This window comes from Halichoeres trimaculatus, unplaced genomic scaffold (genome assembly GCF_033239565.1).
Source record: "Halichoeres trimaculatus isolate MK-OKI-2021-1 unplaced genomic scaffold, fHalTri1.1 fHalTri1_scaffold_13, whole genome shotgun sequence".
Taxonomy (NCBI): Eukaryota; Metazoa; Chordata; class Actinopteri; order Labriformes; family Labridae; genus Halichoeres; species Halichoeres trimaculatus.
The window spans coordinates 23,667,474-23,693,053 of record NW_027437191.1 but is presented as its reverse complement, the minus strand read 5'-3'; the positions used below and the strand labels follow the sequence as shown (position 1 = coordinate 23,693,053).

At 40.3% G+C, this 25,580-nt stretch overlaps 1 protein-coding gene across 1 annotated transcript in view; it reads right to left on the bottom strand.

The window, feature by feature from the left end:
• The window catches only part of pinx1 (PIN2 (TERF1) interacting telomerase inhibitor 1), a 31,804-nt gene extending 6,858 nt beyond the window's left edge, over positions 1-24,946 (bottom strand). Inside the window, exons 1-6 of the mRNA XM_074685919.1 lie at positions 24,848-24,946; positions 22,799-22,908; positions 22,586-22,678; positions 22,384-22,471; positions 21,512-21,601; positions 14,917-14,999 (exon numbers count right to left, since the gene is read on the bottom strand). Of these exons, the coding sequence (XP_074542020.1) occupies positions 14,917-14,999; positions 21,512-21,601; positions 22,384-22,471; positions 22,586-22,678; positions 22,799-22,908; positions 24,848-24,866 (483 nt within the window). The 5' untranslated portion in view covers positions 24,867-24,946. The remainder of the gene's footprint in view (positions 1-14,916; positions 15,000-21,511; positions 21,602-22,383; positions 22,472-22,585; positions 22,679-22,798; positions 22,909-24,847) is intronic.
• Positions 24,947-25,580: the final 634 nt, after the last annotated feature.

Below are 25,580 nucleotides of genomic sequence, written 5' to 3'. Positions count from 1 at the left end.
CACACCATATGAATTAAAAATGAAATTCACTCACTAATTCACGAAAACAGTTTGTACTAAAGCTGGAACATGTAGAGAACAATAATAATAAGAAAAGTAATCTGGTGGTAAAACACGGTGAGGGTTAAAAGTAAAGGGTTGGAGAGCACACCTATATCTAGCTGTCCCTCCTCCTCCTCCTCCTCCTCCTCCTCCTCCTCTGCCCGGACCCAGAGCCCCAGGAAAAGGATGCGCTTAGCGCGCTGCGTGCAGTTTTGAGATAAGACTCCTTCGGCAGAGGAGCGGTCTGGCTGGCTATCGGGCCCTTCCTGCTCTGCTCTCTCCCCTGGCGGGGGCCAGGGCTGGGCAGGGAACACAGGGAGGGCCCGCAGAGGGTCCCAGAGAAAAGGAGAGGGTGGGAAGACATTCAACAGGCCGCCTCCTTCAAGACACTCCAGTTCTATCTGTCCCTGCTAATGTGGCAATGGAAAGCCAACAGGAAAACGTGTGCCAAGGTGCCTATATACTGAGGCCAACACATTCAGGAGGAGAGGCCATCGAGCCAGCGCAGGGATGATGGGAAAGGTTTGCCCGAGTGCATGAGAAACTTTTTAGACTGGAGAAAATATGGTCCACTTTATTTATTCTCTTAAACATACACAGAGCAAGAAGAGCAACAAGTATGCAATAGTGAGCTCAATGAAACCACACACACACACTCTTATTTAAAGACAGCTGATTAGAAAAATACATCCTTCAGTAACTTATTCGTTTCTTTGTGGGGTTTTGTATATTATCAGGTGAGTGGGGTGTGAATCTGAAGTGGTAAAGGAAAGGTTTTAACACTTCAGTTTGCACACTCACAGTGGCAATCTGTTTTAAGTTTCATTGGCACCAGGCTAGAGGACACATTGCCAGTTAAGTCTGGTTGGTTATGGCTTAATGTGGTCCATTCAGCTTAAGTCCCCCTGCATTAACTTAACTTACTAAACTAGCGAAAGTTGTTCCCCCTCCCCAAGACACTTAAGCCCCATTTCCAGCTCGGGTTCTGTTCAGTTAGCTACTTCGAGTTAGTACTTCACGCGTTCTGTGGCTTTTCCTTTGACTAAAACTGGGACAGGTCCCCAAATTACCGACCTGTACCGTTCCACTTGATGGTACCATTCTGTTGGGGTGCCAGACATACTGATCTGATCCCAGAAGGTGGAGCTTGAAGCACAGCAGTCTGTTTATTGGTCAAAAGAATTGTCACTTCCTGTGCGACAGCGTTAATAAAGAACAGCATATAGGCCTGCCATGTTTAAATCTTTAGTCGACATCATGAAGAGAACTTTCTTTTTGTATGGGAAAGGCACAGCTGGGTGTGGAAATGCAAACAGGATAAGGCTTTAACGATCCAACCCATACAAAACTGTACTGATCCATGGGGACTTTAGACAGGGGTTGCAGCCTTGCTCTTTTTTGGGGAGCATTACACAACTGCCACCGCCAATGATACAGACACGTATGTATGTAATTTCCTCACCTTTTGATACAAAGCTTACAGATCCGTAGGATTGCACTAATGATGCTGGAATGCCAGTATGTCTGTAGTCCAGAGTCATAGCAGCTTCCTGAGTGAGTTTTCTGCCATTAGTCTGACACTGTTGTGCTCTTAACTAACACTTTACCTCAATGAGAACCAGCAGCCAGAAAACTGAACCCTGAGAGTCACTCTGAGACATATTCCTGCTCAGCTCTTTCATTGCATCAAATGTTGCCCGCTGCATGACAATATGATTTCTGCTGAAATACTGACTAGAGGTGTCCCAGTCCGATATTAATATTAGATATCGGTCCGATATCAGCAAAAAAACAAATATCGGTATCGTATCGGAATGCATCTAAAATCGCCAATATAAGCACTCCGATATAAGCAGTCCATTCCAGACTTTGCTCCAGCTGTTTTTATTTGATTCATTTAGGTTATTTTCTAGGTCTTCTAATTTATTCTTTATTTTATTCAATTACTAGTATTTTTTATGTTTAATGTTAAAATTTCTGTTAACCATTGGTTAATAATAAATGGGTCAGTTTTTCCTCATACCTACTGTTGCTGATTACTGTTCTTTGTTTGAATAATATCACTTAATCAAGCCTTTTCTAACATGACATACTACAAATTAAATAACAAAAGTATGCATGTTTAATGCTGATATCGTATCAGATTGAAACGGTATCGGCCAACACTCAATGCTGCAGTATCGGTATCGTATCGGAAGTGAAAATGTAATATCGGGACATCCTTAATACTGACACATACTGAGGAAAGACATTAGCCATTGTACAATCAAGGCGCTGCAGAGGTCCTTAATAGTTTTGCATCTGCAGAAATGGAGGATCCTACCTACTACTTCATTTGTCTTCTCTGCTGGTTTTCTACTTGAGCTGAGCTGAAAACATAAATGTGACAAGAAAAACATCAGACCACTTATTGGTCAAATTTATAAAACATTATGTAAACTGTGCAGCATGTGAAACAGGGTTTTTTAATCTACTCTGGCCTTTTTTACTGTTCTACAGATTTGGCTCAGGATATTATTCTGTGATTTACCTCCACACCGAGGGTTAACATGTGGGCTCTTCTGGACTCACATCAAAGAATTTTTGTTTACTGCTCTTAAAAATGTGAGGATATATTTCATACCATGATTCACTTCAATCCTTATCCACATTGTTGGTCTGTTTGGAGGTTAGGAATAATAATCTCAATGTATTCATGAAAACACACAATGAACATTAGTCATGATTCCTGACACTGGTGACAAACAATAGACCAGAGGACTGAGTCACTCCAAATAAAATATTAAAAACAAAAAAATTAATGCATCTGTGACCTCAATTCACGCTATTATCAATTAGGAAACACACACACACACGGACACACACATCTAAGTGCTATTCTTAAGACAACTGACATGCATTTTGTGCAGCAACCTTGCAAATTGGTTTTCATGTATCACCCCACCAGTATGTCACATTACTTTTTTGTTCGACAGAAATGATGAACAAAGAAGTTGTATTATTATTATCTCATGCATTTGGTTATTATCATTTTCACCTGTGCATAAGATCCTGTTTTTGTAAAATACATATGAGGAAGTAAGTAAGTCTTAAACTTGGGATCTGGAAATTTGAATTACCCACGGCAGTCCAACATTGTTACTGTTGCGGTCCTTGTTGTTCTGTTCACACATGGCAATTTAAGTTGCCACAAGGAAAGTGTAATGCATGCTCATATCAGAGTCTACAAGCAATCCTGAAGCACTGACTTCGACGACATGGACCGGTCCGTGTTGAGTATGAGTGTTTTTGATCAGCAGGAAGTTCCTCGAGAGCTTGCAACCTCTCGAAGGACTGTGTATTTGAGCAGAAAGAAACCGGGGTGAGAATTTATCTCTGGGGTCTACTCCCTAAAAAGGGGTCTACTCCCTAAAAGCCCCTGGTTGGGATGTAGCACTTTCTTCAGGTCCAGAAAATTTAGCGAGCAGGGCCTGAAGATAATTTATGATGTTGAAATTTTTGTTTTTGTGTCACTACTCCTACAATTTTTTTTAAAGATTTTCACCATTCATATTTGAAAAAGTTCACCTTGTTTAGGAGAAGTGTGTGTATGTTTTACATTTCTAACCATTGTTCTTTTTGAAGTATTCAGCATTTTCCTATTTTTTTTTGGCCCAGTAAGATGAATAAAGATGACAGCAACCACACACAAGATGATGTCACAAGGCGTTCCAAGCTTAAAAAACTGGTAGTTACGTTATCGAGACTAACATGTTTTAATTTTAGAACTACATACATAAACTATGTCTAACATCTTACATACATTTTATTCCACATCATTGGATGCTTACTGGTAAATGTTTCTCCAATTACCTGGTTTTCAACAAAGACGGGATGAAGACAAGCTGAAGTATGCCACAGATCATAGAACTGAACTGAAATGTTGCATGAATGATTTAATATGAAAAGGTTTTGACTATAAGTGAAAAGAAAATGTACAAAGATTAAAACTATAAAGGTCAAAAGAGATTAAACAGTGACCTAAATTAGGAATAACTCCAAAAAAGCAGTCAAAATTTACACTGGTTGGATGTCACATGAACTTTGGGGGGTTGCCTTACATTTGAACCAAGCCATCAAATGAACTGCTAACCGTAAAACTATGAGTTAAAGCTGTTTATCAGGCATCAGTGACGGTATAAAAGTGTTAGTTTAGGAGTTGTGCTTTGTTCAGGTTTGCTGTGAAATATGAGGACTTGTGTCTGACCCATCAGTAATTCAAAAGCCTTCAAGTCACCTCCTGTTGGCTCACACGTTAATTAGCATTTGACAAAGCTGCAGTTGCCCATTAATTTTCTTAAAAACTGCCCGTTTGCATTACTTGCTGTTTTTTTTCCTCGATAATTTCCAGCCAATATCGGTTGGGTCTGTAATTGCATGAGTGTGCCCTCATTGTCCTGCCACAATAATAAATTTGGCGATAGTCGAGGTCTATGGATCAGGCCCTGATTAGCCAGCTGTCTCTCCCTGATGAGCACACGAGTCCAGCAGCCCATCCTTCATGAGGCTGACGTGGGCGGACAGAAAAACAGGTGGATTCCTTATTCTCTGGAAAATAAGCAAACCTCCGCGTCCACCATCAATATTTCTAAATCATGTCTCTGCATCTTATGAAGAATACAAATTCATCTTCGTCCGCCAAAGTTAGAGTGTATAAAATTAAAAGCCACATGTGGAAGCTTCCAGAAAAGAGTAGTTCTGCTTTTTTGTGTGTGGTTAAGTCGAAAAGCTGTTGAAAAATTACACTTTGTTTCCGATGCAGGAGCGTTTATCATAAGTAACAAATGAAGACAACATTATGCATGCACCGTGACTGCCCTGCGCTTGTTCAACATCGCAAACGCTTGCCGACAAAGCCCCCCTTAAGAGCTGAGGGGTCCTCCCACTGAACCCCACAGAGAGGAGATGCTGTGATTATTTTCCAGCGCTGTGATTTATTAGATTAAAGAGTCAGTGATTAAACGGGAGGCTGTGCTTGTAAACAGCCGAGAGGGCTGGAAATCTTTGGGCGGTTAGCTTAATTACCCCGGCCCCGTGTATTCTACTCAACGCGGTAACCAAGACACAGACGCCCTCGCTTTCTTTTTTGTCCTGCGCTAATCTGTAAGTGTCAGCGGGCCGGCGTGGCGAGGAGGGAGCAGAACACAGAACTGCCAGGGTGGTAGACGTGTGGAGCATGTGTCCCAGCAGGAGGGGGGGGCGAAGTTGGCGGGTCTCGAGGATTTCAGCGGTAGAAGTAAAAGCACCTGTCAACAAACACGCTTAACAAAAGGAGAGCTTTTACTTCAGGGGATTAGATGTTATCTGAGAGTGAGTTTGAGCTCGTCATGCAGGCTGCTGCAGCGGCCTGTGAGCACGTTTACATCTCCTCTCAACAGATCAGCCCTAAGAGTCCAGCCAAAGAGTCATTCACTGGTTCTCCTTGGTGCTGTATTAATCTGATCTGGTTATATTGTTAGTTATACAATGCAAAGGGACAGTGCTGAGAGCAAAGATCAATCCTGTTAGAGTTCTGACAGGATTGAAAGCTGACCCTGCTCTCACAGGAAACAATTATCTGTCTACTGTCTAATCATTTTCACCCTGAGAGCATTAAATGATTCCCTTACAGAGATAAAGCCAGAATAAACCTGAACATGTCCGTTTTAAGCTCTTAAAGACTGAGATGGACGTCGGCGTCTAAAAACAGTTCTTGTTCTGAAATGTCTAAAAACTTTTGAACCACGCATCCAATCCACATGATGTAAATGTAACTTACAGTGGAATTTTTAAATGAAATGGGACGGTAAAGATCTGATTTTCACATTAAGCGGACTGGATTGACTTAGACTGGAATGGATTGAATGGACTGGATTCTTTTGAACTGGAATGGATTGTCATCTATTTTTATATTTGGGGCCTTTGTAGTCATTCGATCAAGTTTTGCAGTATTAATTCATCAAGGGAACCTCTCTTGGGGCCTGTCACTGGTTGTAGACACTAAGTCCAAACTTGTGTGCCGATCATTTGAAGTCCAGAATACGCTTCCACCACCACAGGTTTTTACTCAACCGAAAACTTTTTTTCCTTTCTCCATTTAAATGTGAAGGGTAGAAAACAAGACACCTTATCTTCAAAAGAAAGCCTTCACTGAAAGCAATTCATATGCAGTAAAAACAGGACAACACAACACTCAAAATGACCCACTGGGCAATTTTTCCAAGGAGTCACTTAGTTTGAATGCTGACACCTGGAGGAGTTCAGTACCAGCAGCGTCACTGTCATAATTTATGAAAAAAACATTTCTGTTTGCATTCAGAATTTTTTGGACCCATCCACAGGGTGAGAAAATCACGATACATACAGTAGAAATCTGTTTGTTTTTTTTGTAAACTAAACTAAAAACACCTAAAAAAGTTACTCTAATACAAAAGCAATGAATTGCTGAAAGGTAAAGGTAAAGGTTAAATGGTGACAAAAACTCACTTAGAAGTGTAAAACACACAAGTTTAATGTACATATTTAAAAAAAACTCTAACTTCCAGTTATTTTTTCCTGCATTTTTAGTAAAAAAAACACCTACATTTTCAGATGTTTCTAAAAATATCAAGTCTTTTCATCAATTATCAGGCAAAACAAATGTAAAACTGAGACTTTGAACATGGCACACAGACAGGTCAGGTTCTCTTGATTTAAATGATGCCTGGCACTTGATGCTGAGACCTTCAATAGGTTAGAAAAACAAAATTACTGATTCAGGCGCCACCACAAAGGTCTTAGTCTTCAAAGGTTAAGACTAACAGCAGAGTTTTTTGATGATCCATTTCTTAAACCTCACATCAAACTGACTCCTAAACTTAAGTTGCAGACGGCCTCTTTGCCTCCACATCATCAGCAAAGTTCTTCTCCACGCACCGTCTTGCTGGCGCCTCGCTGACACATCTGCAAAACGCCGAAACCCCCAACCCACTGTACCCCTGTCCCATATTCTTTGAACATGATGGTATCATGGGAGCTCCCCTGCTGACGTGCGATCCTTCATGTGGACGAAGCGTGGGCAGGAAACACTCGCAACAGGTGCCACCCGATGAGGCCTGATCCGCTGCTCTTTGTGCCGGAGCAGGAGTGGGAGTGGGAGAGGCCACAGGGGTCACACTGACCCCGGGAGAAGGGTGCGCCATACCAGCCGCCGGACTGGAGGGTTCAGACGTCAAAACAAACCCTGGTTTCAAATTATTATTGGCCATTTTTCTTTCCTGACAACTTTAAGGAGTAGAGGACTAATGAACGGGATGTAGAGGATGAAAAGTGATGCTTCAAACTGTCAGACTCTTACGGCTGTTAATCACACTCCAAATCTTAAGATAAATGAGATTTCTTCAGGGCTGATTAAAAACTGAATCATGTAAGTGAGTTACTGAGTTAAGATGAGGTCAAATAAACATTTTCTAAGAAGTCTTTACAAGAAAAAACGGAAAAAATGAGAAAAACGACACTAAACTGTTTTTTTTCTTTGCTGAGTAATGAGTATTCATATCTTAAGGATTTTTCAAAATGCCATAAAAAATGTAAGACTAATCAAACATTTCTGTCTTTTTTCAAATGAAGAAAAAACCCTGAACAGGAATGCAGAAGGAGATATTCGTGGAGGAACACAGCCACATTGGTCTCCACCTCTCATGGCAGCCAGCGGCTTTAAAAAATGACTAACTTTTGTTGATGTATGAATCGGCGGGGAGTCTATTTATCAGCGGGCCCTCTGCGGTCGCCTGCTTGGGTCCCTCAAGTCACAAGCCGCGTCGCTCCCCTTTGACTGATTAATTAGCCAATCAGAGGACATTTTTCACTGGGCGGCAGAATGGTTTATTTCAGCTAATGCTGGGCTTTCGAGCCGGGGCCCGTTGGAGCCTCGTCGGCTCTTTCGGCCTGCCTGAGTGGCCGGGCAGAGGGGCAAGGGAGATAAATCAAGCCGGGCCGGCCCTCCATGTGGCTCCCCTAACTAAACCCCCTGAGGAGGGCACGGTGGCTGGGAGGAGAGGGGGGATGCAGGACGGCCAGGGGCACTGCTCGCCCGCCGATAAGCACGGGGAGCACAGGGCTGCCAAAGTGCCTTCATTTAGAAGTGGCCGGGGCTTTTTGATATCTCGGCAGAGAGGGCCTGTCGTTTGTCATGCTGTGAGTAATTGTGTTGAGGGGCACAGGAGGAGGCAGGAGACGAAGGGGGGGCTGAGAGCGTGGGATGGGTGATGGATAACAGAGAGCCGTGTAGATGGACAGGTGCTCCAACACAACCTGATAACCACCATGGGTCCAGGGTGTAAATAATGGCTTCAGGGATACATTTTCAGGGTGAGGTGGTGGTCATTCATTCACCTTTTAAACAGCATTCCTAAAAAATCTGATTTTACAAAACTTTCCTTAACACCTACAACCTCATCTGTTCAGGAATAAATCTAACAGCTCAGTCATCTTGATGGTACTGATTTTTATTTGTTTCTAATGATATTGAGAGAAATACAGAGATTCAGTTGTTAGCTGAGGTGTCCATCCATATTAAAAATACAAAAGGTTGTTTACTTCAGAACGCCAGATCTGAGGAATTCAACCAATCAGGGAGTCACAATCTTACGACTCATTTAAGTATATTAATCATCAGTAAGCATGATAATACACAAACATCATGTTTTTTAAAGAAGAAGAAGAAGAAGCAAAAAAAGGGAAAACGTTTTATTCCTGAGCCTCCAAATTTTAGAGAACAGATAAACGGAGCTAAAATATTTTTGAGAATTGAAGGAAGATTTCGTCTGCAAAACTGAAAGAAACCACCGTTGCTATAAGCTGGGAGAAGATAACAAAGTAGGAGATTGCTATCTTCTTGTGACTCTCTGCAGACTATAAAGTAATATTCATACACTTTTTTAAATATAAGATGCCTAACCAATTTTTTGTCGGTTTCTTCATGGTCTTATGTCTGCATTAATTACAAGAATGACACATTATAGATGTTGATGCAACATCTAGACTAAGCGGTGTTACATTTATTAAGTTTTTTTATTCATTTACAGTAATTATGGGGCTTTCTTGCTTCAGTGAGATGTTTTTTTTGTTTTCATTTTAGAGACGCAACATGAATGAATTTTTTCCTCTCACAGTTATTTTTCTGGATTTTTCTGCCCTTGTTCAGAGAGCACAGGGCTAACCTCATAGGGCGTGCAACTTCAACTGATACCAGCACTCCAGTGCTTTGGCTTTTAATGTAAAAAGTGTCTTATTACTGAAACTTCTTGACTTGCTTTAGACAACGGTGATTGCTCAGTGACAGAAACAAGCAAACGGATATCAGGAAACAAGCCCATAAAAAGCCAAACAGGTGACCTACTGCCTTATGTAAATGAGTGGCCACTCGGTAAGTGCATAAGTATATACATTTGTTTTTTTGTGGCAATAAACTGACTGTTAATGTATTTGGCATAAAAAAGTTTGAAAAACTTTTTTTTAAAACTTTTTTTAACTTAAAAGAAAACATGTATCATACAGTATCATATCATTACTGTATCATACTTTGGTATCCTATTCTGCAACTTACCTTTACTATTTTATTATATAAATATAAACACATTTTATCTTGTTTTATCTTATTTTATTTTTATTTTGTATCTTATTTTACTTTACTTCCCTTATGTTTGCACCTCACACTGTTTTGCACTGGCTGAAGGGCTTTTGCAATTTTGTTGTACTTGTTACAATGACTAAGTTTTTATTCTATTCCATTCTATTCTGTTCCATTCTATTCTATGCATAAATATCAGCAAAATGATAATGGTCAACAAAAAAAACCTTTGAATATTTTTTTTAAATTTAGAAATAAATAATTAAAAAAAAGGAATAGATGATAATGGACGTTGGAAAAGGACTAACTTCAGTGTTGTCGCGTTGATGTTTATTGTTGTTACAGAGAGCTAGGAGAGAATCAGGCATAGATCATACAGGCGGCAAAGCAGCCCAAATCAGCAACTACACTTTGGCAAACAAGCCTCAAAACCTGCCACTGACAAGATTTTCAAGCAACTTTACCTTTAACTTTAGCTCGAAGTTGCTTATTATAAGCGGAATGGGCAACATTGCTTTCTCAGAGTTCCTGAAGCTCGTTACTGTAAAGTTCCAAACTTAGTGTTTTATCCAAGCTGCAGCCTGTGCAGAAGTGCTAAAAACTGCAGTTTGTCAAGCATCCACTACAAGTTGGCTGCAGAAACACTAGAAACCACATAAACACACATTCAAAAAGCAAAGATGAACATGTTTACAGCCTGTTAACATTGCTTTACCAGCAACTGTACAGGGGATGATTTTTTTATAACTTTTTATTCTTTTCAGCTAACAAAACTTGTATGTTTTGCCCATATAAGGGCATGGTTTGAGATATGTGCCTCTCTGAGTAGTTTCAGTTAAGTTTCAAGGATCTGTTTATTAAAATTATTTATAAAAGGTGAAGTCCAGGTGGTTTTATTTTGTGATGGAAATCAGAGAAATTTTCCAAATAAATCCTGTTTTCACACACTTTTACATTGACCTGGTTATAGCATTATTTTACTTTCTTTTCTCATTCTGATGTTAAAGGCCAGGTGGCTTTGTGGAATCTAAGCAAGCTTAAAAAAAGATGGAGTTTAAACTGAAAGGCAGTTTACCAAAATTAAAACAAGAGGACTGAAAACCTGTTTCATGGACTCATGTTCTTTCCCACATATTTTCTGCTGTCTTTGATGCACAGAGGCATGCAAGACAGCAGTGTGTGTGTGTTTGTGTGTGTTTGTGTGTGTGTGTGTGTTTGTGTGTGTGCGTGTGTGTTTTCTGCCTGTCTGGCTTTCAGGCAGTGTTGTGCGCAGCGATAAGAGGCGAGCAGGAAGCACATCACTGCAGAGGAAGGAAAACCCCAGCAGAGGGGGACCAGTGGACGGGAGGCTGGTGGGCGGTGGAAGATTCATGAGCGCGAGGGAGGAGCCCGTCCAGATTTGGTCAAGTCTCCTGGCCTAACCTTGTCAGGATGCAGATATGTGATAAACACCATGTTGGGTTGTATTCCTCTCCGGGGTTCTGGGATTATTTCATGTTTTGCATAGAATCAGTGAGCGGTGACTGCTCTTAAAGCACAGATCAGAGTGCATTAAGGGTCAGCGTCACCCACACACTCACCAGAGATCTCACACAATACCTACAGCTTGATTGGTCCATCACCCTCTTAGCCTCTTCCCAGCATCCTCAGATGTTGCTGGGCTTCGGCGTGAGGCCTCGTGGGAAGCCATTGTGATTCAGTGTTTTCGATATGGTCAATGGTGTCCCTCCTGGCTGAAAAATAACAACCCATAACCAAACGATTAGGGAGGAAGCGGCGGTGTGCATTGCTCGCATTTCCAATGTTAATCAGCCAGGGAGCGGTGGCCATTGTGATGCTATGGCTCTACACCTGCGCGGGGAATTGAAGGTTTTTCTCACGCAATTTATGGATTTTGAAGATGCCAATTCCTTCAAGCTAAATGCTGGAGATAAACAGAGGAGCTCGACGAGAGGTTTTTCAGTGTCTCTGAGTCCAGGAGCTTCATTTGTCATCGTCCCTTTGGATCTGTGAGGAGTCAGCAAAACTTCAGACTCCAAAAACAAAGATCTATTCTTAATACCTGGTTCTGCTCATTCTGATCAGGTGTGGTGAACCCCTTCCAACCAGAACAGGAAACAACTAATAAGTGGGGTTATACAATGGAAATCTGAGCATATAAACTTTATTTCCTGTATTTTAATGAGTTATACCTCAGATACAAGAGTTCAGGAGCTAAAGGTGTTTTTTTGACCATGGGACATGAGACATTCATGGGAAGTAAAGTGTTTTTCAGGCCTCATTGCTTGTCAGCATTTCCAGACACAGGTAGATTATGCAAATCAGGCCATTGACGTATGGATAAAAAAAAAGTAATGGCACTACACTGTTAGAGCAGTAGGGGGCAGTAGAGACCAATTCACCCTCCTTTTATAAACGAAAACGTAGATGTCATTTTCATATAATTTTGCAGTCACTGCTCAAATACTTCTATGTGTCCTTTACGTTTGCATTGCTGTTAACCAATACATCCTCCAGAGGGGGCGTATCCAAGAGTCCAGTTAACATTTTTGACAACAACAAACTCAAAAACAAAACATGGTGACTGTGGAAGAGGTATTGCTAATGTACCTTTGGCATAAAAGACAAAAACGGAGGCAGCGTTGTAGGAGGTGCTGGTTGGTGAGGCTATTTGGTGAGATTATTTCTTCTTCATGACTCACTAGAGCAACGTATCGGGTAGTAACAGCTACACTGACCCCACAATGTGAAGTGGTGCTGCTCTGTTAGCTTTGAGGAAAGGTGTAAAAAAGCAGATGCTATGAACCCAGAGCATGAACATAAGGCTTTGTCCATATCCAGATCTGTATTTGAAGTTGAGCATAAATGGGTCTTAAGACAACAACAAAAGACATTCAAGTAAAGTTTATTTTCACTTCATTGTGCATATGAGTTTTTGTGTTTAAAGGGACCAAAATAACCTGAACTACTGCAGCTAGCCTGTTAGCATGGAGGGTATTTAGCCTGTGCTGGCTTTGATTGTGCTTAACCCATTCAGACATAAGATGCCTGCTAAAAACGCCCTTAAAAACCTAAGTATAAATCGTAAACAGTCTCTTTAAACCTGAAAAATCAGACCTGTTAAAGTTAACTAAAACTTTTGGAGCACATAGAAACATGGAATGAAAATTATTTGATAGTTTAGAACTTAGGTTTTTATTCACTGGAACATCCTTGCTTTTCTCCATGTGTATTTGCATGTGTATAAAAACCACAGAGGTTTTTATTGATCACGTGTTGAAAATAGATATTCACTGACATGTTCAGCTGAAGGTCTCCAGTTTACAAGGTCACTCTGCAAATTGTAGTTTAAATAAATTCCTCTAATGTTCTCTTCCTAGCGACAATGACTTTAAGAGTCTCACTTCAGGGACATGTGAGGTCATGTGTTATGGAAAAGTAAGCCACAACTGAGTCAACCCGACATGAAGCTTGCACTTGTCTGAGCCCGAAAGGCAGCAAAACGCCAAACGGCAAATAGGTGTTTGAAGTGACGCCACGAGTGAAAGAAGGAGAACTTTTCTGCAAGCATCATCGCTTCAGATTTCTGCACATCTCACCCCAATTTGGACTTGCCTTTAATAATGCCCGTCGGCGTTACAACAACCTGATGTGAGCGCTCCGAGACACGAGAAGAGAGGAAGAGCAAAGAGAGGAGGAAAGGGTAAGAGTGCAAATCCTTTAACTGGATTTAGGGTGCTCTTGCCACCAACAGCGGCCTGTTGGCGCTGTTAAAGCTGCACGCTGTGACACGGCTAATCTAAGGCCACGGGCTGTTCAGGAGCGCGGCCCTGCAGGAGCAGTGGGGTCACATGATGCTGCAGCCGCTGATGGAGGCGTCAGCACCAGTGGTCATCCTTAATTACTGACACAGAGGCGATAAGCTGGAGCCACCGGGCCAGAGGAGCGTCACCTCCTCCCCCGTGCACACTTGACATTGAATGACTGAGGTGAGATCACGGGCTTTGATCTTCCTCTTTAAATGCCAGTTTTACTTTGAGGAGAGTCTTTAAACCCTTCGAGAACAAAATATCCTGAAAGGTTTCACCTTTTTAAAAATGTTTACATTTATGTTTTCTGTTGGTTCACAAAAAAATTCTAAAAATCTATCAAATAACATTTTACTAAACACCATCTGGACTGTACAAAGGCTGATTGTGTAAAGCTAAAGCTCTGTACATTCTGCAGATACCCCAGAATTCTTCCAGCTGATGTCTTTAACGTGATGTGAAAATTTGAGAGTTCAAAAAACACATTAGAGGACACAAGACCAGATTAATGTGATGAAAATGAGCAGAAAAGACAAACATTGGTGCCTAAGAAAAAAAGAAATCAGAAACATTTGGGACTAAAAATGTTGTTCCCAGATCAAAATAGTCTAAAATTAAATAAAAGCAAATAAAATAAAAATAAAAATAAAATCCAGATCCTGATCCTGCTGTATAAAAAATCTTGACATATTTTGCCCATATCGCCCCCTAATGGAGAACACTTCCCTTGGTCAGAATCAGAGTTGCTGCATAAAACTGACTTATTGTCAACAGGTATGCAGTGACACCTGAGGGACAGGTGCGCATTGATTTCATTAGTCAGTGATGGAACAAGAATGACTGAGCAAACTGACTGAATTTTTTTTAATCTACTGATAAATTCTTGGTGTACTCACTTTCTTTATGCTGCATGTACGGCAGCTGGTAGGTGTCAGACGATTTGCAAATTTGTGTGTTCCTTTTTTGTATTTATTTTATCAATCGTAAAGTTTCTTTGAGTTTTTGAAAAGCGGTATATTAATAACATTTATTATCAATAATAACAACACAAATGCAGTGAGTTAAGAGTAAGTAAATGATTGTTTTTTCATTTTTACTTTCAGCTTTGATAAGTGTAGCTTTAATGCTAACGTTATGACATGACTGATTCATAAAGCTATAAGATGAATGTTAATTATAAAAATATAAGTACCAAAGTGGATATAACAAGGTAAGACCCCTACAAAGCTTTATTCATTACTGCTGAAGATAAAAAAGAAAACACTCATTTACTTACTTTCACACTTTTCTGCGTCTGCTGGGATAACTTAGCTCTTTTTAATTTCTGCTGTGGCTTCTGCATTTGTTTTGTGGCATTTGCATTCACATTGTCGCTTTTGCAAACAGTCTGACACCTGCTTGCCAATGTATGGATGTCATAAAAAAAACTTCTCTTACCTGTTTCTGATCTTTGGATGATCCTCCTCTCTTCCCAAATATACAGTTCAGGTCAGTTTCAGTTCTTGACGAAAGATCCTTTCCTACAAGAAGCATAAAAGAAATCCCTCTGAAACACATGCCTTAAAACTAAACATTGCCTAACATAAAAAAAAAGACTTTTTCCCTGAATCCAAGAGCAGAAGCATCCAACGATAATCAAGCAACTGCTGCATGAAGTGACTGCTTTTTCACTGTTATCTTCTTTTACATATTTAGAAAAATAAATGCATAGAGTAAATTGTTTTTTGAGGTTTACAATCTGGGAGAGAGGAAAAAGGAGGATTGAACAGAAGATAAACAGAAATCATTTTTTGAATGGGTTACGTTATGTACAAAGGGTGATCGAGCTTGTTTTTATGGAGCAAAACTCCTCACACCTACACAATGATGCAACTGCAAGAAGAAAAAAAATCAGGGTTGAGTGTTTTGTGATATAAGTGTGTGTTTAAGTGTGTGTGTGTGTTGGGGGGATTGGAGGTAAGGGAAAAGGGGGGAGGTCTTCATGGTTTTCGCTCCAGGGATAAAACAGCAAAGACAAATAAACCCATGAAAAGGTCTGCCACACCACGCCTCCGGATTCCCATTTTCAAACTCGGCCTCAAAGACTCCTGAAGCTCACAGTCGCCCGTCTCCAGCCTGAGTCCTGTTCGTACAGCTGCATCCTCTTCCTTCAGCGCCGCTCTGATAACACGAGGTTATTTATTGCTTTTAAACCTCTATCTCCCTATCTGCTCCTGGCTTTGAAAGTGGCAGCACAGGCAGGTCTAAGAAATAAACCAAGAAAGTCCAAAACTAAACAAACCAGGAGGAGAAAGAGGAGAGGAGAGGTGGGGGTGGGGGGGGTCTGTGTGTATTTGTCTTGAAATGAACTTTAGGTCAACGTAAAGTTATGTCCAAACTGACCTCTCGGCTGTTTGGAGGAGGAAGTAGCTGTCAAAACTGTTGGGCCTTTAGGTGAAAGTGCAGAAAACAGAGTTTGACAAAAAGGAGCTCAACACTTCTTTTATTGAAAAACCTTTAAAAAGATGTCAGTAATTCTATTTCGACTAATAAATATATACTAAAGTAAGAAAACGCTTGATTGCACTTTGTAACAAAGAGCTACATGTCAATCACACTGTGTTGCACTGCTATGGCGTCATGCTATTATGTAGCTGTTGCAGCCATTGGCATTTGGCTTAACGTCACCTACCATGAGGGAGCATGATTGGCTGTGGAAACACAAACAGGACCAGGCTTATACGAGCCAACCTGACCAAACCGTACTGGTCTCAATCGGACTGCTTGGTGGGAACGGGGCTAAACAGTCCCATTTTTTGGTACCAAGGGGCAACATCCAGTTAGTAAAAATGAAGCCTATGCGGAAGTGCTAAAAGTTGCTGTTCATCGAGAATCTGCTTGAGGCTGGCTGCAGGAAGACCAGAAGTCACGTTTACACCCAGCCATGAAAAGCAGACTTTACAGCATTAAAAAACATATTTACAGCCTTGTTCAAAAAACAGCTTGGGCATAAAATGCCGATTTGGCTATCGGCACACACTGTACGGTGAGTGGATTTTTTTCTAACCAGGCCGTCTAGAAGTTATTAGGATCGTTTGATTGTCTAATCAGAGACACAGCTCAGATCACATAACTGGCGGGCCTGTAGCTGTTTAAAGATAAACTCAAAGCCTGCGTCATAGCAAATGTGGCTGCGTCCACCGATTGGCTTCATTTCACAGTATCAGGAACAGACAGGTGACGTCGCGGAGGCTACGTCCATATCTCATACAGTCTTGTTTGGTACCCTTCTGTTGGGGTTCCAGACATACTAGCTGTGTCCCAATTCAGGGGCTGCAGCCTACGGAGGCTGTAGCCTTCGGAGGACCCGGCCTTTATAGCCTGCGAAGACCGCAAAGGCCGAACTGAATTGAGACGGTCTGGTCTACGAAGCATTTCCTGTTTGTCACCCTCGACGTCACACAGCACCGCCCTCACCTGTCAGGCTTTACATTACTTTTAAACACACGTAAACCAAAACCTCACATTTAAACAGGATGATTTTTACTATCTTTTTATTGCGTTGTTATTATTATTATCATTATTATTATCATCATTTTTATCATTATATCATTTGTATTATTATTATCCCTATTGATAGAGTATAGATCTACCATTTACATGAGAGTAAGGCAACAACGTACATTTTCAACATTTGATCAAGTGCTGGGGGGATGATAAATAAATAAGTATAAAATAAAAGCTGCTGAAATGATTTAATGTCTTTTGTGAATTCCCTGTAAAAAATACATAAATAAATAAATAAAAACTCCAAGTAAGTTTTTTTCCCAAGAGAATTTACATTTATGGACATATTTTTATAAAATAATGAGAAGATTCATAAAGAACTGTTTTTCCACTTTATATTACTTGAAAAGAGCCCAAACAACACATTTTCACACAGAAAAACAAAATATTCTTTCACGTTTTAAAAACACAATCACATAGTTGTTGCCAGAAATCCTTCATATCTGTATAAATCAGGACTCCTTTTGGAGTTCGGCCGTGTCCATCATGTTCGGCGTTCATGCGCAATGAATCTTGGGATATGTGAGGCTATGAAGGATTCACCAAACCCGTCCTTCGCGGCCCCCGAAACGGAGGACAGATTCGTCGGCCGCATTTGGAGGAGCCTCCGTATTGGGACAGCCTCCGACGCACCGCTGTGACGTAATCGGTCTTCAAATCCAGCCTCCGTAGGCTGCAGCCCCTGAATTGGGACACAGCTACTGATCCAACCCAAGAAGGTGGAGTTTGGAATAATGCAGTCCATTGTTTGGTCGAAAGAATCGTCACTTCCTGTGTGACAGTACTAATTAGGAACAACATGTAACCCTGCGCTTTGTAACTATGAGCCAATCACAGAGAAGACAAATTGCTGGATATCTTCTATCGTTGCTCTTGCTTGATCATGCTGAACGGATGAGGAGACACATTTAGCCAATTTAAACCCAAATTTCTGTGCCGTTACATAATTGCATGTTCTCAATCCACAATTGCAATTTGATTAACAATGCAGCACTATTTACTCTGCAATACCGAAATCTGAACAAGTGTTTTTGTCTTATTCTTAGAAAAAACATGGGGTAAACAAGAGTAACTGGTTCAGTTTCTTGTATTAAGATAATTTTACTTCAAAAATTGGAGCAAATTCAGACATCATTTTTGTCTTTTAATATCTTGGAATAAGACTCGTTTCTGGACTTGTCAAGTAAATATGGCTCAAGATTAAGTCAAGTAAGACAATTGTTATGAAAAATAAGACCTAAATACTTGCTTTGATTTCCATATAAGCAGTTTACACTTGATAACAGAATATGTCATCAGTATTTTTCTCTAATTCTGCTAGTATTTTAAAGGGACTGCGACAAAACCAGCCACACAGAGCCATGGACGGAGCCGGAGTTAAATTCTGCATCAGCCACCCTTGCTGCTGTGACAGGTGATAGATGGAGGCAGCAATTAAAACTGGGTTACTGGTTTATGCTGTGGGCCCCGGACCTGAGTAGCGGAGATTTTGGTGCCTTTCCCCACAAACAAAGGCCATCAATCGTCCACGCTGGCAGTGAGGGAGGCGGCATGAGCAGGATATCGATAATAATGAGAGAAAGGAGGAGAGGAGGAGGAGAGGGTGCATTAAATGCCGCTGTGGCTGCGTCATTTCTTATCCCAGTGTTTTATCTTATCAAACACCAACAAGAATCAGGCATGAGGATGAAAATAACGACTTAACTTTAAAGCTTATGAATAAAAACAGTCACCGGAGTTGACCCTTTCCTGCACCCTGCACATCCAGAGTTATGCGAGTAGGACCTGACTTGTTCAACCTCTCCTGTAACCAGCTTAGCAACACTAAATCTATTACCACGCCTTAACTTGGCAACAGCTCCACAGGGAGGGGAGGGGGGGCTGCAGCAGGCAGCAAACAGGGGGGGCCAGTTACAGGTTTCCAGGTAACTCATCGGCTGCTCATGTCAATCCGGACCACAAGCTGGACGCAGACGAGCAAAGTCAACAGAAGGAGAAGATGACACACCGTCATGAAGTAGGCTTCAAAATCTGACAGCGAGTCTCAAGTTTCCCAAACATGAGGCGCCAGCGTCGTTTTGGTATCACGACAACGGCCTCTTTGAAGACACACCGTGTCATGTTCCCAAAGACGGTTAATTCAACATCAACTGTCAGATCAAATTCCACCTGCATACCTCTGAACTCCTCCATCGTGTTTACCTCAGTGTGAGAAACAGACAGACGCTCAGAGAAAGAGAGCATGAAGTCATCATCATCAGGTGCCGTCCCCTGACCTTTAGACAGCTGGTGTTGATAATGAAGAGATCTCTTCAAATGGATTAGAACTTAAAGTCCGGCCGGATCAGACCTTATTAGACAGCGACACAAGAGGTACAAGAGGTCCTTCTGCAGTGAGGGCGGGAGGTGCTCAAGTTCACTGTCCACACAATGTCACCGTCTGCAGAAACACGGCTGTCAGAGTGACTCAGGATGGGTTTGTTTGACACACTTCTCAGTGTTTAATGAGAAGCACGCAACAGCTACTTTGGACGTCACATTTCAAATTAATTTAATCATTCAACCTGTGCTGTCAGGGTTAAAGGTGCAGTGACTGATATTTAGTGTTGTGGTTTGTAATCACTTAAAGACATAAAATATTGTTTTTGTTGACTAAGATATAGAGGTCATTTTGATAAACTCTCTGTGAGGACTACAGGTGTGGTGCTGATTACAGTGACACCTGTGATTTAGAATCAAAAGTGTTTTTCTTGCACAAAGACTCAGTTTCCCATGAACACCATTACCCACTGTGGTAAAGACATGACCCTTTCCTACGAGTGCATTTGTTTTGGAGAGCGGGTCTTTTCTTTAACACCACTTTTCTTTGTTCAAGAAGACTTTTCCCAGGATGCACAGGGATGAGGTGATGTGTGGGCTTACCAAATGTGAATTATGTAAATTAATTTGAAAAGCATGATCTGGAATTGAATTAATTTGCTTTTTATCTGTATTTAACCTACTTAAAATTCAACACTCTACTCTCTCTAAATTCAAAAATACAAAACTTGTCTGTAGCCTGTGTCTTCGCCTTAAGCCTGTGTTTTCGCCTTTAGCTCGTGTCTTAGCCTTTAGCTAATGCTCTATCACTCTCTTGTTTAGCCCCCTTCTGCTCTTCTGTTCTTTTTGTCAGACAGTTTAGTGCCAGTGTCCACAATCTCTACAAAATTGATCAGAATGTGCTTCAAAAACTGATTTGTACTTGTAAAGGACAAACCAGAATCATCATCACACTTCTTATGATTCCAGATCTCAAAAACATGCAGAGAGGAGCTTAGCCACATTTTATCAGGAGGGTCATCTAATGGGTTGCACAGCCCCTGGGAGATGTTGTTTTTTGAGGGGGGTGTAAATGGACAAGCCAGATGCCCCAAACAGGAAACAGGAAGTTGCTATTGAATGACGTAGAATGTAGTAGCCTCTTCCAGGTGAGGTAAAAGTTGATATGTTTTGTTTTTTTTCCATGTTTGCTGACCTGATGAGGCACATTTAGACCCAGAAACAAAAACAATTAGAGACTAATGACTCTAACACGTGTTATTTCATCAGCTTCTTCCATAAAAAGCCAAACTTGTACAAAAGTTTCACTAATCAGCCACATACTTGATGTCCACCACATCCCTACACTGGTTTGTTCAATATTACAGCCTTTAATCACTCATGTATGCTACCTCTGAACTAAATCAGAGCAGTATGTGGGCTAGTTGATCATTAATTCAAGCCCCCAGCGGTGCTGAACACTGAATTCCTCCTCCTGTATCAGTGTTCTGGCCTTGACCAGCAGATCTGGACTTCCTGACGTGTAAAGGAGTAATAAAAGTAGAAGGAGAAGTTATTAATAACCTCCCCGAGTACTGACTGGGCCAACTGACCCAGCCATGTGACCCAGCACAGGGCAGACGGACAGACAGACAGACAGACAGACAGACAAATGGACAAAGGGACAAATGTACAGACAGACTTCTGCTCAGGCTGTTAGTCTGTTTGGAAGCTTTGAAAGGTTGGAAACTTCAAAAGATGGAGGCGCCACACTCAAGTTGTTCCTGCTCAGAGGTGCTTATCTGAATAAACACAGATCTGTTTTGAAACAAGTTTATGTTAAAGACTGGCACAGGTGCAGATGAAGGCAGTGAGTTTTCTTACAGGAAGCTTCAGAAAGAGTTTGAGATGTAAACTATCCAGCATTGCTTGGAGGAGATGTCTGGGATTAGAGTTGCGTGCAGCTTATTGTTTGGACATGATAATAAAATGCTCACACATTGTAGAGCTGAATTTTATTGTGTTTGGCACATACCACTGTTTGAACCCCGTAATCAAGCTAAAGATGTCTGTTTTTGTACTATATCTTGTGTTGAAAAATTGAATAATATTTACTTTAACACACCAAGTCTTCATTATGATGTGCATACTTGTATTTTTGATTGTCTGATTAGAAAAATGAACCCACCTTTAGTGAACTTCATGTAGTGGACCCTCTTTCTGGATGTTTTGGACTTTGCCTCCAGACTGAATCCTTTCTCCTCTTCTGCTGGAGGTTCTGTGAATCAAAACAGAAAACATTCATTAAAGTCCTGCAGCTCTTTGCTGACTCTGATAAAATAGTGACAGTGAGAATGCTCACAGCTCAACAGCAACTGGTTTAAAGTGTTGCAGTGCAGCGCCCTCTACTGACCAACCCATGTAACTGACCAGAAAAGGTTGAAAACTTCAGTGTGGCAGTCTCAACTGTGGAGCTCACCATAGGCCAGATGCATCTGAATGAATTATTTCAAAAATACTTCATCCATCCTTGGATGAAATTCAGACCTTTTGTTTGCTTTTTTTGTTAAACAGTGAAGTAAGAAAATTTGAATTTTTGCAAATTAGAAATAGGAAATACATATATTAAAGATCAACTTGGACGCACAAAAAATTTAGCACAAACGGTGCTGATCACTGCGGTCACCAATCAAAATTCTAGAATTCTATACCCTTATTAAATTAAGAACTAACAAATTTAAAGCATTTAATTCTCAAAACATGTTTTTAAATACTACAGACAGGGTATGGTCTCCTCAACATCATCATCATTGTTAAATAAAAATTTAACAATATCAAAAATGATTAAATCTATATGGAAAAGTTTCTAGATTATGGTAAAAAAATACCACCAGATAATAACTTTTATTGTCATTTCAAACTCAAACACATATTATCTTAGCTAGAGGAAGAACCTAAATCAGAGAGCTGACTGCGTTTACAGACGCAGCATCAAGTCATAAAGCCAGCCCCACAAATAAATTCTCAAACAAACAGAAATCTGTACCTGTCTACACATACCTGTGCTGCTGCTGTTGTTCTGACCATGGTGGTTGTTCAGCTGAGCGAGCAGCTCGTTGAAATCATCTTGGTGGGCGATCCAGTTATCCTGAGAACACAGCGGAACCAAAAGATTTCTGTTTAAGAACAAAATCAATCCTTCATCAAACAAAACTGAATTTGTCTGCTACTATAATTCTTCTAAGGTCTCCCATGATCTCACCTCATAGCTGACGCTTGTTCCAAGTCCATAGTTATTGTTTTTGACTTTCACTTTAATGTGCTCAGTTGAGCCCTGCTCAGTCCTGCCGAGGCCCTTCACGTGAAAAGAGAAAAATTTCAATGTGTTCATGGATTCACTGAGTCAGGGACAGCATTTGAAAAGAATAACAATCTGTATTTCTGACCACATCCAAAGGTGTATCGTGGTACCAACCTTTCCCTTAGACCAGCCCATCCGCTCCAGCATCTTCTGGCCAAACTTAGACTCATCTTTGCTCCAGGCACTGTTCCTGGGGTCAACAGACCACTTCTGTTTCCTCCGGGCTGGACAGAGAGAGAGAACAGTTATATCACAGTAATCACATTCAGAAAACACGTAGCAGTTCTGTCTTAGCGCAGATAGCCACCAGATTACACTCACAGGGTGATGCTATCCTTCAACTCCAGTGATTTTAAACACATTTAAAAGAATTTTACTGAGCTACTACAAATTGTCCATGAATCAGATTCCAGATTCAAAATCAGCACAGATACAACAACTCTCAGAGAAAATAATAGTGACAGATTAATATTGATTAGAACCATATGAAGCAAACAGTTGTTTCATTGCATTACAATCTGTGCCCTGTGTTTTTCTGAGCAGATAAACTTGGACAATCCATCAATACAGCAGAGAGGAAGCCACACTTGCAGGAGATATGCTCAATTAAGTCACTTTTCTGGGTTTGTTTGGGAGTCATTTTGATAACAGTATCAAAAAAAGCAGGGCAAGACTATTGGCATTGGGACAGAGTTGTTTGAATAAGTGCATCAATATTAAAGCTTGAGACACTAGTTGTGTCCAGAGGCCATTTTATGAGCCCCTAAAACAAAGGTAACAGTTTTTCAAGCAAGCCGAGATAGATTTTAGTCAACCTTGTAACGCCACATTATATAATAACGCAGCATTTTGTAGTGATCTGCCACATTTTGTAATACAATTCTTGATGTAATTTGTAATAAACTCTGCAGTATTATGTGATAAGTTCTTACATATTGCATCACTTGTTACAAAATGCAGGTTCCTACATGTAATAAGTAGAACTCAACGCATAATGCGGCAAAGTTTATTATATATAGCATTGAAGAGTTATATTACAAAATGGGGCAGACTAATACAAAATGCGGTGTTATAACATAATGAAGTGAAAATTACATTATTACATATTGGGACATTGTTACATAATGCGTCGTCACAAAAATGCAGCCTTAAGAAAGGAAGTCTTTCTAGTTTTCAACTGTAAGCTGTCTTTTAAAAGTAAATGAAGACATAAAATAGCTTGAATAAGTATCTTGAAGAGGAACTCTAAACATGGTTTTCAAATTCTGGTTTACCATAGTGTACATTTCTAAATTTCAAAATTGATAATGTAAATTTCTGTTTTCAAAGTTCAAGTTTCTAAATACATGTTTTGTTTTTTTCTATTACTGCATTTTGCACTTTGATTTTCTTGCTGCTGCTGAAACAGCATATTTCCCCCCTGGGGAATCAGTAAGGAATACTTTGTTCTTTTCAGTAATATTAGTTAAAATAAATAGGTGAGCTGATTAATCCCACACAAAAAGCCCCAAATCATCAATTTCGAACTTTAACATTGATTATAAAAGGCACTTCCACATCAAAACAACCCAAGCCTTAAAAATAGTGCGTCTAAATGAGCCAGAGAGTTCTATAAAGTAAACAACATCAAGAAAAAACTCGACAGTGGACATCAGTGATTGAGTATTCACGACGAGCCAATACGTTTGTTAATGAACGGTAAAACATAAAGGCTAAAAAGGCAGAAATTACAGCTTTACGAGTTAGACATGTCACAGAGCTGTCAACATCTGGGCGATCAAAACAGCCACAGTTTAACACTACAGATAGAACACACGCTTTCTATGAAACACAAGGGAAATTGATCGTTTTATCCGTCTATATCGTCAAACAAGGATCGCATGTTATCTGCTTTCAAGTTACTAAACAAAAAACAACTGGTAACTGTTTTAAAGAGTCAGATGAGAGAAACACGTGTTTACACACAGCTGAGGCTAATATCAATGCTAATGCTAACTACTCGAAATCTTCAAAAAAACACAAATAAAGGGGTCATTTTCTGAGAAAGTCTTTCACGAGTAGATTCCTTGTTTCTTTTCTAACCCAAACTATTAAAAAAATCTCTCACCACAGCGGTAAAATGTGATATTTTTAAACAAATCTCCCAGAAGAAAATGAACTCACGTTCAGCCAGCATGGACATCCTGGGGTCCTTGCGGGGCTTGCCGAAAGCCGAGAGGTATCCAAAGTAGTGCCTGACGGGAATTCGTATGCACGCTAATTTGTCGTCGAGAATCTCAAATGTAGTTAAATTATAAGAGTTAATGTTTAATTCCTATTGTCAATTTGTACGATACATCTGCCGATAACAAAAGAGTTCATTTGTTTTGATAGCTGCAAGTGGTTGTTTCCTCCAAAAGAGGGCGCCCTAGCCTCACAGCTAAAGCAATAACACGGTGTCAGTTACAGGTTACAGAGGTTCAGTGAACTCAACACTCCACTGTGACTACACTGGGCTTGGTTTGGCAAAACTGTAGACAGTAAAAACATTATAAATATAAAACTTTATTGGCACTTTGATGTATTGTTGGAGAAGTTTTTCATAGATTATGAATTTGAGGCCTACCTGTGCCTTAAGGCAGCATCTCCGAGGCAAGGTTTACTTATAAAACAAAAGGATTATCTTAAACAGCTTTGTAAAGTAAATTTAGGAAAAAGAAAGAAAAAAAAAATAGAACAGTTACATAAAGAGCATTAAAAAAGACCCATCTGATTTTGTTATAACCCTGTAATACCCCAAGCTTCAAGACACCAAAAATTATGTAGTTCACAATTTTTACATAAGGTAGTTTTATACACCCAAAACAGCTGTTTTACGATTCTTTAAGACACAATTGATAGATTGTATTTCAATATT